Here is a 15114-nt window from a genome sequence, read left to right as displayed (position 1 = left end):
TCTGGAGTCTGTTTCTCTGGAGATACTCAAACCCTGCCTGGACACGTTTGTGTGCAATCTGCTTTAGCAGGTGCTTGGACTAGACAGTGTCCACATGTCCCTTCCAACCCAAACCATTCCGTCATTCTATAATTCTTTTTGCATTTAATTCTAATGTACCAGCCATTTGCATAGCAGTGTCTCAGATGTTTGGCTGGTTTTCCCAGCCTTTATTCCTCTCTATGCTCCTTCTCTTCCCACATTTTGTTTTTGTTTCATTCTCTTGCAGACTTTCACCATGGATGCTATTGAAGCCCTGTTCTCAACCAGGGCCTAGGGTCACTTTCCTCTGCTGATGGAGCCCAGTGTCCCTGCTGTCCTGCCGTCCCTGCTGTCCTGCCATTCACAGAATCCCAGAGTGTCAGGGGTTGAAGGGCCCTGTAAAGCTCATCCAGTGCAATCCCCTCATGGAGCAGGAACACCCAGATGAGGTTACACAGGAAGGTGTCCAGGCGGGTTGGAATGTCTGCACAGAAGGAGACTCCACAACCCCCCTGGGCAGCCTGGGCCAGGCTCTGCCACCCTCACCGGGAACAAGTTTCTTCTCATATTTAAGTGGAACCTCCTGTGTTCCAGTTTGAACCCATTAACCCTTGTCCTGCAATTGGTTGTCACTGAGAAGAGCCTGGCTCCATCCTCATGACACATTTCCTGCTGCCCTGGCATCCTTGCTGTCCTGCTGTCCCTGCTGTCCCCACTGTCCTGCCATCCCCGCTGTCTGTTCAGGCAGCCCCACACCAGCAGTGAGGCAGAGCTGCCACTGTGATGGCTGGAGCACACATCTTTGTGCAGAGATTTCACATACTTGTATTCCATTTTCCACTTGAGAACACCGTGCTAGGGCCTCCACTTCGTCCCTCAAGGACTGCCTTGCATTGAGACTTTATAACCCATCTTCTCAAAATCTTTTGAAGCCCTTTGCATCCTCCCAGACATCACCAGCCACGCTGCGAGCTGCTGGGGCGGCTGCAGCCGGGCTGGCATGGGCAGTGGAGCCGGAGCGGCCCCATCGCAGCCAGAGAGCGACAGCGCGCAGGGGATGCAGGAGCACACCTGGGTACAGAGGGTGCCTGGGAAGGTACCGAAAAACTGCAGGCAAAATGGGTCACAGCACAAATATGTCCTGATAAACATTGGCTAGTGTTAATGAATTGAGAACTTAACTGGAAGTAGTGTTGAGAAGTACATATGCACATATGTAGAGTGCATTGTAGCGGTGCAGGCTGTTGAAATGTACATAACGGAGCTTATTAGGAACAAACCCGAAGCTCCTTTGCTGCGACTTCCACATAGCTGAAGTTCCAGGTTTTGCTTTTGATCTCTGGCAAGTATGGCCAGGATGGAACAGGGTATTTCTAGGCCTGCCAGCAAGCTACAATAATTTGAATTTCAGAACTGAAGGGCTTCAGAGGACTCCTGATTCCTAACAAGGGGGACATACAGTAAAACATTTACCAGGGTTTGCTGTAAGATCGTATTTCCATCATTACAGGAATGTGACAATACCCATTAGACAGCTGATGACAAGAGAATAAAAAAGGCTTCAACTTGAACAAAAACAACTATACTGTAACTCTAAGATATACATGTGTGTGCATGTAAACAGCAGAGTAAGAGCCATATCAGTTACTTAACTATTCAAAATGAATAAAACAAGGTACGAGCCCTCATGGGGCAGCACATTCGTCATCGCTCCCCCTCTCCACAGGCTGCTGGAGCTGGATGTGCCTCAGCTGCACCCAGTCCCACAAGGTCTCTCAATGAGGAGCAGCTGAACTGAACAAAAAAGCCTTCCTGATATGCAACAACAGGGGATTTTAGTTAAAAACAACATTTTATTGTAGTTCTATCATACTACTGTGTAAAAATATGGGGGATTTTTCATTCTGAAATGCTTACAAAAAACACTGCTTAAAAGAAGGTTGCAATTTTATGAATGTGTAATTATGATCAGTGATTTTGTATGAGGCAAATATACAAACTGGCTACCACTTTTCTCTAGATGTAGAGGAGGATGATATCATGCTTTTGCCATGGTCATAATACATAGCACACCACAGAGAATGGCTATAGACTGCCAGCCTCAGCATTCATTTTTTTATTCATATCAGACCTTGAAGCATTTCTGTTAAATAACCATCTTGGAATATAGAAAACTTCCGAATTCATATGAATAATTAACTTTCTATGTTGTCTTTAAGGCACATATTTCTATCCAAATTTCATTTTGGTCCAGAGGAACGATTGTATTTCAGCCACCAGCTATCCAGGTATCCGACAGTTTGGTTTGTTACAACTATCCGTATGTCCGTAGACTTCAACGACATGTATTGTGTCCACGCTCTGTACCGCAGCGCGGGGTCCTGGTACCGCTCGGTTCAGGGGTGCACTGCGGCTCTTGGTTAACTTGGGCAGGCGACCCTGGTCTTTGCGACACACAGGAGCTGCAGTGTCCCGAGTCCACTCCTCCTGGAACCTGTAAGCATGAAGGAAAAAGTTACTTGTGTTTCATTTGGTGAGGATAGAGAACTTTCCAATCCATTTTGTTCACACATCAGGCATTTCGCAAACAAATTGTGCTGTAGCATATGGACTCACTTCTTCTAGCATTAAAATCAGTTGGCAGCAGTGGGGCAAATAATTGTGTCTCCATAAAAGCTGAAGCAGACCTTGAAAAGACTTGGGAGGTTGGTTTTATTTGGGGTTGGGGCAGATGTTGTTTGTTTGTTTTCCACCAAACAAGTCCCCAGCTTCAATTTAATGCCACTGCTATCTAGAGAAATATTACTAAGAACACTTGACTGCTGAGGCTGGTGCGGAAGGCACGTCCGTGCTTGGTTGGCGGAGCGCTGCTGGGAGCACAGGAGCCGCCTATGCTCTGCGGGGCTGGAGGGGCAGATGGAGAGGGCAGAGTTGCTGAAAAGATGCTCAGTAAACAACACACAACTGGTTCAGGAAAACAGGGGGATGGGATCAGTTTGTTCTCGAACTCCGCTGCAAGAAGCCTGATGGATGCAGCTGGCTTGAAGCGCACAGCCCTGTGAACCAGAAGCAGGTAAGACACAGCCCTTTGGGGTTTGTGCCAAATTACTGCAGCCTGAGCATGTGGGGCTTTGCAAACCCCGAGTGGCTGCCTGGCGGCTGTTTGCGGGCAGGGCAGACACAAGTTCCTCACCCCACATCCACCACAGGTGAGCGGCTGCTGCGGCTCCTGCTCCCTCTGCAGCCGCCGCTGCCGGGCAGCACCTGCACACCCGCATCCAGGACAACGTGCTCCTACCCCTTCGTACATGAAAAGCTGGTGGGAAAACAGAGGCTGCATTCTGCAGAGAGCCAGCAGAAATGCTCATACATGAACTGTGCATGCAGTCAGGAACAACAGGGGAATAACAGAAAATAAAACCAAATAACCAAGGTCTTGCTGTTCTGGTACACAGTAGGTATACTACAGATACATCTTTCTTGTAAGGAGAATAAATCTTGCTCTGCACTGGAAAGCTGTATTACAAAACTACTTGGGGTATGAGCTACAGTCAAGTACTGTAATAGCATCTTAAACCACCTCTGCTTTTGATGCGAGTAGGCACTGTATCAGTGTAGGCAGAATATACTCACCAAGGAGGTGCTCAGATGAGCAGCATTTACCCACCCCTAATTTGGACAACAACAAACTCATCTATTTCTCAAAAAAACAGCCTGGTAACTACATGATTTGTATTGACTTGTACTGTTTCAACTGTGCTTTTTAATCTTGGTGCATCAACAAGTCCTCAGGTGTCTTTGCGTTTGACACCAGAACCCACCTGAGCACTCCTGTGGCTTCCCATCAGGGAACAGGAGCTACGTGGAGTAATGCTGCAGATCCTACTGCTGAAGGAAAATCTTCTGAGTTACTTGCTACTGTGCATTTTCCTTTTATAGTACAAGCGACTAAGTTCCATCTTCCTGAGGTGGTAGGTAATAGTTACAAAACAAAAATCAAATAAAAAGAGCAATAACTGGAATAAAGTTTTGCATGGGGTAGCCACAGCCTTTGCAAATAGCCCTGCCAGGATTATAGTTCAAATCTAGGCCATTTTGCAATAAATATAATTTACCTGGGAAGAATTCATCCCATCCTGAAATTTTTTCCCTATAAAGTTCTGCATTGTGAAACTCTGCAATTACCCACAGTCCACCACAAACTCGGAAAGCCAAACTGGCTAAAACTGTTCTTGGAGGACAACCACACTCCTGGCTAGGCAACCTCTTCCATTTCGGGAACTATGAAGCTTGCACAGACTGAAATAAGAGGACCAGAAGAGCTCCCTGTATTCTCACCTGGAAACTCAAGCCCAGCCAAGGCTGCCAGGTGCTGAACAGCCCAGGTAGATGCACAAGATATTTAACAAGGGCAGACTTTATGTGACAGCTCAAGTCAGAGCTCCCATCTGGGGAGAAGAACGGCCACCATAGCATTTGTTAATGGGTTCTAGAGGATTCACAAGAATTTCACCTTGTGTGACTTGAGAGCTGTCTCTGGCTGAGGGGGGAACACAATGTTCTAAGGGGACACCCGAGCAGTGTCAGAACTCAAGCAGTGGGGCCATCACAATGCTGCCCGGTGCTGGCGCTGCCTCTGAAAAGAGATTTTTATACTGGTGGACGGGAGGGCATTTTTTTGTTACTGTATATCTGGTGACTTTGTACAAGACCCTGGGGCAATCATGGAAGCATTATGAAAACAATAATAGCAGCTTTATTGAAAGCACATGTTGCTGTGCACACACCCTCCATGCTCATATGCGATGACAATGAAGACTGAAATTCAGAAATCGGTAAAATTGAGCAGCCAGCTATCATACTCTTTGTGACAGGGCCCCAAGGGGAAACCACAGCTCACTTCCCCTGCCTGGGCTTGCTTGGAAATATGTGTTTCAAAAGGTACTGGAAGATTTTGGTCTCTGAAAGGTGGCGGTGGGGGCACAGGGATAACAAACTAGAGCAAAAAAAGAGCCACCATTAATAGAGAAGCTCAACGTGGGACAACTCACAGGGTGGGATAACCTGAATAAAATCATTTGGAAAGCAAATCTTGCCCTTTCCTGTGCTGGCTCTCCTCCTCTCCAGTCCCAAGTGCCACACAATCACACATCATATGTGTAGGGAACTGTATTAATTATGTACAACTGTATGAAACAGGTCGTTGGCTCTTTGAAGTCATTTCCCCAGGACCTCAAACAGTCTTGCACGTAGTCACTGCTGTAGAAGATGTTTTGCCCTTTAATTCCCTGTGGTAACTGTACACCACACTATCCTGCTAGTAGAAGGGCATCGGATCCTTCAGCTTTTTAATCTCTTAGCTGTTCAGAGGGGAAAAGCAGTTGGGGAAGTGCCCTCAAGGGAGCAGAGGGCAAGGTAGGAATGTGGCCAAGTGTCCCACCCCATCTTGTCTGCATTTCTAGAAGGTCCTCATGTTCCTCAGCCAGCCTAGGCAGGCAGGAACATTTCTTAGAGCAACACGAGATTCTGATTCACGCCTTCCTTGCAACCCCTTACACAAGGTAGTGGAAAACTTCAACCATTACAGCCACTAAATCAAAGAGAAAACACACTTTGTTTTACTGTGCAGGCCAAAGCTATGAGCTAATTTCAACAACCTTGCATGAGGCTTCTTGGACTGACTGAAAACCCTGAGTTGCCTCTACAAAGAGCATGCTGGCTTTGATTTTTTTCAAAACATTGTCACTTAGACATCTCTGTTCTTGCATTTGCCTTATTCGCTATTTTTTGCCAGGTACACTGGTAATGCATCTTATAGTCAGAAGGACTCCAGTACAAAAATTTCAGATATTAAAAATATCTAACGTGGGAGAATCTACTAGCCTGTTTCTCTGCAGAAGAGATTTCTTCTTATTGCTAATATGCTCCAGCTGTAGTGGATATCTGAAAGGAGGACTTTAAATCTACTGAGACCTGGACTTTTCCATTTGACTCACTCCTGCAGTCAGACCAGCTACTTCATAGAGAATGTTTTATAACTTGGCCTAGAGCTGTGTAAAATAATTCACCTCAAAACAGTCCAAATTTGGAATGCACAAATTCTTCGAAATGCTTCCATACCAGGGGGTCAAAAAAAAATCACCAAATTTCTTTGCTCCTCTTCAGATGTATTTTTGAGCTGCACTAGTTTCTTTCTGGTTGTCATCTTACCTGACAGAGGATGAAAAGGAGTTAGTCTACAGCTATATTCAGATCTCCCCGACTGCAGAAAATGCTGGACCATCAATCCTCCCTTGCAGAATAACAGCACATCCCTGAGTCAAGGGAGTATCTATTCCAGCACAGGTCACAGGACTGCTATGCTGAGAAAGCAAAGAAAATAGAGGCTTCCCTAGGTGTGGCTATTTCTTACAATAATTAGGAAGCTGATGCAAACTGAAATGAGCTCTCCCAGCTCCCAGACCCACGGTGCCGCTCTGATCCCCAGCAGGCTGGGTGCTCGGTGCAGCTTTGAGGAAGGTCTTGTGCTTTGGATGAACAACGTCAACAGCCCTGGTTTTGTTCTCATGAAGACCTGGGAAGACTTTTAAATCTTAAAATGCTAAAGAGAGCAGAATATAATTTACCAATTTTAGGCTTTTCTCCTGATAGCTGCTGCAGTCAGGCTGCAAGAGCTGTTCCCAATATATTCCCGTGTTGACAAGCCCTGCCCCTGCATGGCAATTTTCTCAGGGGGCTGTTTTGGAGGCTTATGCACGCTGTTCTCCTCTAACTACGTGGCCCAGAGCTGCAGCTAATCTCCCTCCCATAGACGACAGACCCTTTTCTTCAGCTAATCTATCCCAACCTCTGCATCAGGCAACAACCTGCTATCTCTGCTCTACACCCTCTACTTCTGAGAAGCAACACTGGGAAAAACATGTCCCTCCCAGCAGCCCCATGCCTCGTAACTTGGGCTTCCTCTGCTCAACATTAGTTAGCTCTTCAAATATTATAAAAGAGCAAATATGCTGTAAATGCTTGCAGCTCCTGCGTACAGAACTTCCTCCTAAAAACCAGTATTTTTGTCCTCATTATGACATCAAAAATAAAGAGGTGTCATCAACAGTGACTGCACCCTGTAGTGAATGATCCCAGGCTCCTGGGGCCTCTACTGTCCAGCAGCTGGGCTTATACGTTATTTATAACTCCTGTATATCAACCTTCTGCATCCACACCATGTCACCTCGCTACAGCCAAAATTGTCAATAAACTAAGGCACCGCTTTAACAGATGATAGTTTTTTAATCCTAAATTACTGTGTAAACCATAACAAATAACTTACCCATTGGAAAGATCTGGCTTTTTATTTTAAATTGACTTAACCTGAAAAAATTGGGGTTTTATTTTATTTGTTCGTAGGGTATTCTTTGTCCTTAAAGTGGTGAATCAAAATGTTAATCTATAGTCAATCTCTGCATCTATTTCAATTGACCCTGAAAAGCTGTATGACCTACATCCTTTTCCAGTAAAAAATAGGCTAAGATCTACTCAGGAGGGTCTTCTTCAAGGGTGGAGGAGTTCTCACTCTTCCAGATACTTCATATATCACATGAAGAAGCAGCAGATCAGCTTTATTTAAGAAAAGGAAATGCTATCGTCAAAACGACACAAATTGCCAAGCCTCCACCCACTCCTTTCTCAGCCAAGGGCTCCACTTGTCTCTCAGACTTCCCCTTCTAAGTGGGTTGCAGAGCCGCTTCCTGGCTGTATCACAGAGAACAACACGAACCGCGGCCCTGAGCGGGGCAGGGAGAACCATCAGCATCCCGTGCCTCCTAGGACACGTCCTTTGAAAAACCAGCCCACCGGGACACGACCCTGTGCAACCTGCTCTGGTGAACCTGCTTCAGCTGGGGGTGGGACTGGATGGTCTCCAGAGGTCCCTTCCAACCCCAATCATTCTGTGATTCAGTGATTTCTAAATTGCTCGGAGGTCTAGTGATGCATTGCACAAATTCCTCCAAATGTCTGAAACATTAACACAAGGATAAGATGGGATAGGATAGGATAGGATAGGATAGGATAGGATAGGATAGGATAGGCTCAGTTGGAAGGGACCCACAACAATCATCTGGTCCAACTGCCTGATCAGCCCAGGGCTGTTTGTGGCCATAGCCACACACATTGGTTCACATGTACACACAGAGGCTTTCCTTTGGGCTTGCTTGCCCTCAGTTTTGCTACTTTTTCCAGCCATGCCACATTTATTTATTTCCTCAGACAATCAACGCTGTAACAGCCCCACCACTACAGCAACACCCACAGGGTTAGAGATTTCCTCCAAGCATAGGCTGCCAGCACATCCACTTCATCTTAAATGAGGCATGGTACCGCAGAAAGAACCCAGGTAATGAACACGTCCTTGCATGCTGGTCTTCCCAGCGTAAGCCAGCTTCATGTTTGCACCTCCCCAGGGGTTTGCCTACCCTGTCCTGCTCTTCCCAGTAAGCTGGATGATGTGCACAGGATGATGAAACTTGGCCTAATTCGCTACACACAAAAAATAAGTCTTGCAAGTTAAACACAAAGCTGACAGATCATTTGTTGTCTTTAAGAGCTGGCATGAAATATGTTAGAATTTCTACGTCTTATCTTGCACATAGATCCATTTAACAGAATTAAACAGTAGAAATCAGCATCTTTTACTAACCTTAATTAAATAGATCTCATCTGAGTGAAGAAAGGGAACAAGGTACAAATTGGGAGAGAGTTACACCTGTTCCTAGAGAAATTCTAAGACTCTATGATAGAAACAGCCAGCCTTGTGGCTCAGGGTGCACAGACTAACACGCCTGCTCTCCTCGCTGAATTAGTGATAAGCCAGGATCACATCACCGCTGCATGGTGGAAATAAAGTAGACCTTGATTAACAGCGGACCTCATGCCTCAGGAGGTGGGTGTGCACCAGTGTTTAACACAGCGTGTGTGTTGTTCTACATAGGGAAAAAAGAGCTCACAGGCTTTCCTCCTCCTCCTGCCATCTGAAAATCCCCACTGAAGTTTAAACATTCTACAGTTTTCTAAAGAAATAATAAAACTGTTGATTTCTGGCCCCAGAGAAGCTGCTTATCCAGCGGAATTGTATATGCTCTGGTACTTTCAGTTCAGAAAAGGTGTGCAGAATTTGGTAAACATAATGCAGCAGCTTCTGCTCCGTGGAGTGGTGCAGATAAGAGCCCCGGAGCTCGAGGCTCCAGCAGAGCACGAACCTCTGTTTACAGCCCTATGTAACTTTATTCACATTATTTTAAAAGCAGATTACGCTTATACAAAACATGAACATTGAAGCAGATTGAAGTTGCCCAAAATTAAAAATTGCATCCTGAGCCTTCTAAAAACTGTTTAGGTTATAATCAGCATTTAATTAGATTTATAAATCTTTCTGAAATCGCCCAAAGCTAGGAATTGATTAAGCAGCCATCAGACTTTTGTGCAAGTCCTCCATTTGAATATAATTTCCAGCTGCACTGTGACATGGAAGTAGGCTTATAATCTGCATCAAATTGTTTTCTGCAGGTAACCACTACAAATCACAGATACTGCTGTACATAAAAGCTGTACAAGTGAGCAGTGAATTAAAAGCAAACAAGGATTGTGCTATATATTATAGTACATGACGATAAAGCAGAACCCAAAGCATAGAAAAGACAGAATGACGTGTATTTATATGGATGGTAATAATAGCAAAGCAGTAATTAGAATTTAACATGTATTCATTTTTTGTTTTTTCTCGTGTTGGCAACACCACAGCCAGCATAATACATCTGGACACATTCAGAGGTGATTTTGACCCGACACAAACCATTCCTCTGCCTACCCTGCAGGCATCCACAGCCTGTGATGCCCTTTATTTCAGCGTGGATGTTTCTTTGGGCTGCCCCAGAGCCGGGGTCCCCTGCTGCAGGCCCTCATGCTGCCTTGCTCACCAGGATCCCATTGTGTTTGCCCCGCACAGCCCGATAACGAAACGATATTTCTCAGGAGAGCTTTGGCGGTGACCGAGGGACCCGCTGCTCGCCTGGAGCTGCCCACAGCCCCCGTGTCCCTGGTGTCCCCTCCACAGCTCCTGGGCCAGCTGGCACCTTGCTGCCACTGACCTACCTGTGGCAGTTTAGCATCGGTTTAACAAAGCCAATTAAAAACCTCTCTCCAGTTAATCTGGCGCAGACCAGGCTTAACTATGGGGATAGAAGCCGTGCGGGGGGAGGCCATGCTTAGCTTCTCTGCTGACTCACCTTTTGGCAACATTACTTCCCCGCAGGACGGGCAAGTTGAAGGACAAGGCCTGACAATCCACTGGCATCATGTCCTCTTCAGGGGCATCCCTTTCAGATGCACTTTCAAGGAATCCTCTCTCTAAAATTGGTTCAACAAACTCATTCAACACACTGTATTTTAATAGCCTTACCTGTAGAAGCCTTGGTTATCATATGCCACGTTAGCCACATCATCAAATACAGATTTGTTCCTGAGTTTCTTATTGTTGTTGTTATTGTTTCTTCCCTTAAAACCAAAGTAAGCAGCTTGCATGTGCTCTAGTTCTTCAGTTCTGAGCTGGTACCACAGCTGCATATCTCTGTGAATGAAGCAAGGGGTAAAACACATTGCTGTGATAGATGGTTGTATAGCTGAGCTTTTACCTGACCACAGCCGTACTCACTAGAGTTTAAATCTAAATCCAGGCTTACTGAAGACAGCGCTTAAACACACTCTGAACTTCAAGTGCAAGCCAAATTTCCAAAGACTTAAATACCTGCTTAAATACAGGGTGTTTCAAAAAGATGGACCCAATTTCAAAGCATGACGATTTCAAATCGGATCCATCTTTGTGAAGCACTCTGTGCCTTAAGGTGTGGGGTTCTTAAGCAGCATAAATATTATTCAGTAAAATACTCTAATGTATTATACCTCTCTCCCCCCAAAAGACAGCAAACAAACAGAACCAATTTTCTAATGAGCACTTGTGGATAGTTCAAAGGAACAAAACCGCAGTAATTGTGTCAATTTGATCCAGCGGGTTTTGAGACTACAGGTGATAGGGACAGCCACTTAAGGGATGATGTTGTGTCAAAGATCTCATGGACATTTATCAGTGACACACAGCAAGCCAGACACTGTTGTACATGAAAAGACTACAGATCGTCATCGCCATTTTATGGAATAAATTATTGCAGAAAAAGAAAAAAAGAAGTGTTTTCTGTGAATTTCTGCAGTGGTGCCCCTCCCGAGGGTTCAAAAATCACTGGGTAGGATGAAAAGATGAATTAACTTAAAAATGCAGGAGGCAGGTAATGTTGCCTTTGTTAAGAGCAGGGCTTATTCGGTTCCCTTCAGGGTTTCCCTGTGGAAGTGCTCAAGGCAGTTTTCATGCTGCTCTATACAACTCTGGGACAAAAAAATGCCCCCCAATTTCTCGTTTTGAAAAGAAATCTTAAGATTCACACAGTCACACCAGCTGATGGGACAAGAATTGCGAGAGATAGCGATGCTGATTTGGTGTCATTTCTGTCCTCTCAGGATACAATCCTGCTCCTACCAAAGAAAACAGCAGCGATGCTTACGCCGCGGGACAAGGTCTGCGAGGAGCCTAAATTATGTGGGGATTTTCAGCAGCCTTCATATTGTTTTCTTTCCAAATGCAGGGATAAAACACAAGATGGCACTTCAAAGATCATCAAACAGATACCTTGCAAGGGAGGTTTGTAGGCAGAGGTCATCCCTCTAGCAGACCAACTAAAAGAGCCAAAGAACCTGGAGAGGCAAACCTCAAAGCTGAAGGCAGGATGAGGACATCCTCCATACCCCACAGGTACAGACCACCCTTTCCTTCAGAGATGGTCTAAGAGACACTTATTTAATTAATCCTGTACTGTGTACACTCATTTTGTATGAAGTCATCTTCAGGTTAATCAATACATTTTTGGCATCCAAAAAATCAATCCACATTTTCCAACTACAGCAACAAAACTGATGCCACCACCACCCCTGGTTCTCTGCAGCACGGGCTGCAGGTCCAGCAGTTTTCATGCAGGGATGCTATACTCCTTCTTGTGTGACACGGACAGTTTCTGCATCATCTCAGTTGCTTTCTGACAGCAGCACCAAGCCACACAACGTCCTCAGTGTCACCGGGTCCCCTCAGGAGCGAAGCTCAATCATGGAGGGGCCGGGTCGGAGCAGCTTCTTCAGAAGGTGGGAAAGGGAGGACAGAGAGCAGCAGGGAACAGAGAAGCTCCCAACAAAGGGAATCATTTCACATCCCTTTGACAAAACCAGGTCAAAATGTCCAGTGCGAAGGGTTTTTCTTTTGTAAGAAAAAAAATATCAAGTCATCAAAGTCATGTGAAGAGCTAATTTGGATAAAACTCCATTTGAAACAAATGAAAAATAAGGACTTTCATATGAATAGTCTTATCAAAAAGAAAAGCGGTGATTCCCAAAATGCCAATCAACCCTTTCATTTCAAAAATTATTTCATGTTATCAGTGAAAACCTAATATTAAGAATGACACCAAAGACTTTCTTTTTTGGCCACACAAAGTCCTTTCAAGGACTGCATTTTGGTTACAATCAGATTTCAAAATGACAGAATTCACCCCATATGCTGGTTCTCTAGATAAAATGCAGCTTGGAGCAGAGAGATTCGTGTCCTCCCCAGTCTCCCACTACTCCGCTTCACTCCAGACACTTTTCTGAAGCAAGAAGCAGCTTAAAATCAACACGAAGTGCAGGTTACTGCACAGCAGGCGTCAGCAGGACAGGAGCAGCCACCCTTCGGAGCTGTAATAACATGCAGGAAAAGCAAGAGGGACAGGAAGAAGAGGTGCCTGGGGAAACCTTCTGCAGTGAGTGACTTGGAATGGATGCTCTCCCAAACAACAGTGGCTCGGCTTTAGCGTCCAGACAGATGTAGTCAGGCAGCCACCCTTCACACTCAGTTTTTATAATGGACTGGGTTGGTAAATTTTACTTCTTCCCATGCCTGTTTATAATCCTGCCTGCTGCCTTGCGCTTCAAGCCAGAAGATAAAATCCTATGTCGTCCCAGCATAGCTGCGACAGCTTTAACTGCTCTTTGCAGGCGGTGAAGCCTTTTGGTGGTTTCCACATGGGGGGGATTCATTTTCCCAGCAGTGTTCAAAGGAAAAAGTGAAAGAGAGAGAGAAGAAGGGAAAACACAGCCAGTCTTAAAGAATGGAAGGAGAGAAGGACAGGGCCAGCAAATCAGACCTGTATGTTCAGCTACTGCATAATCCTGGGTAAATCCAGATCTGCCCAGGCCCACTGAGGTCACCGGATATTAACAGACATTAGGTGCCTTAACAGTCTTGAATTCTGAGCCTTTCTATGCTTAAAGCCTAACCAACAAATTAAGAATCTTTAGTAATTAACAGCATTGTGTTATGGCAGCAAGTCCTTTGAAGCTCTCTGCTACCACAGCAATGGGGTCCATATGATGTACAGTTTAGTGCTGATTTTAAAACTTTTTCTTGACGTACCTTTGAGTCCTCCTCCTCTCACTTTTCTTCACACACTTGATAAGACAACAAGTTAAAAAAGCCATGGACATCAGCAGAATGACGGCACCGCTCACGATGGAGGCAATCACTGCGACCTTAAATCCAAAAGTCTCATATTTTGATATGGCTGCAGCAAAGCAAACACAGAAGCACGTTTCTAAGGTCAACCCATGAATTTATATTTCACATTTTCATTAAACCATGCTGGAAACTACCTGCTTCACACTTCTGCTAATAATAGCTCAGTGAGGACTTTCACATTAGTATGTGTCAACATACCAGTGTAGCTTGGCTTCAGCTTAGAGCTACACAAGCTTTAAATTGGGCTATTTGAAAATCTCCTGTTTATAAGCCACTAATGAATTGTTCACAAGTATTTCACCACTGCAGCTAATTAAACATAATGCCTTCAGTGCTGCAGTAGCTAAAAAGCACAACTTTGTCGGGATATCAAATGCAAATGAGCTAGCAGACTCTTATAGCCAATTTTTAACAAGGACTGGAGCTACAAAATCAAATACTGTCAGGGTAAATGGGTTTAAAGGAGACCTTTAGAGTAAGAAGAGTTCTATTTAATTACACCCTATTTGGTGGGCAGCAAACAACAGGCCTTCCTTTGCTTGGGGAAGGATGCAGGACAGAAGAAGGGGCGGCATCTGCGGGGCTGTGGGTTTGCAGTGATTGCTGTAGGAACGAATTATCCAGACAAAAGGAGGAGAGGGACCGTGGTGTGGCACAGCTGATGCAGATCTCAACCAACTGACTTGGAGCACTAAGTATGTCTTGCTTCAAAACTCCTCTAGTTCTTCCAACACCACGATGACCAGCATCAGAAACAGTTCAGCTGAGATCCACACAAAGCTGCATATTTCTGCAGCCTCTGGAGGGGAGGATTTCTCTCCTTTGTCTTGAATGGAATCTCTCAAATGAGAGAGAAAAATAACTGTGTTTGTGAGAGAATGGTAAGTATCTAAAAGAGCCACCCATCTACTAGTGCTTTAAAATTACACAAGTTCTGAGAAACAGGCTGAGATCCCCAAAACTCAGAGGTACCATGTTTTGCTGGGGCCTACTTCTAGTCAAATTACTAACAACTTTAAAATGGATAAGAAAGAACACAGCGTGAAAAGTAGTTAATACTGTTGCCATTCAGACGCTAGTTGTCAATATGGTAACCTTCCCATGCGGCTGCCCACAGGCAGTAACCTAAAATTGTGCAAAAATATCGCTGTGTTTCTTTTACAGCAAAAATATCTTCCGAAAAGAATGCTAGGAGATTAGAGGGTTTGCAAATATGCTTGCACATTAGTTGGTCATATCTATACATTTTCTAAAGAAGGGTGCAACTTGTAGCTACAGAGCTACATTTATTGAGTGCAACAGTACTGGAGTTGGTGACGTGAGATCAGGCATAAATCCGACCAAGTCATTCATGTGTCGTGATAATTAACGATGTCAGAACACATATGGAGTGCAATTACAGTCAGTGGGGGCAACTTTGAAGGAAACTGAATTTGTCTTTTCCCTTGCGC

General features: G+C 44.9%; 1 protein-coding gene across 1 annotated transcript in view; it reads right to left on the bottom strand.

The window, feature by feature from the left end:
* Nucleotides 1-2121: 2121 nt before the first annotated feature.
* Nucleotides 2122-15114, bottom strand: part of SUSD3 (sushi domain containing 3) — a 30237-nt gene continuing 17244 nt past the window's right edge. The window contains exons 3-5 of the mRNA XM_080350426.1: nucleotides 13562-13709; nucleotides 10472-10639; nucleotides 2122-2515 (exon numbers count right to left, since the gene is read on the bottom strand). Of these exons, the coding sequence (XP_080206552.1) occupies nucleotides 2302-2515; nucleotides 10472-10639; nucleotides 13562-13709 (530 nt within the window). The 3' untranslated portion in view covers nucleotides 2122-2301. The remainder of the gene's footprint in view (nucleotides 2516-10471; nucleotides 10640-13561; nucleotides 13710-15114) is intronic.

Source organism: Nesoenas mayeri (assembly GCF_963082525.1).
Source record: "Nesoenas mayeri genome assembly, chromosome: 10".
Taxonomy (NCBI): domain Eukaryota; kingdom Metazoa; phylum Chordata; class Aves; order Columbiformes; family Columbidae; genus Nesoenas; species Nesoenas mayeri.
This window is presented reverse-complemented; position numbering and strand designations above follow the sequence as displayed.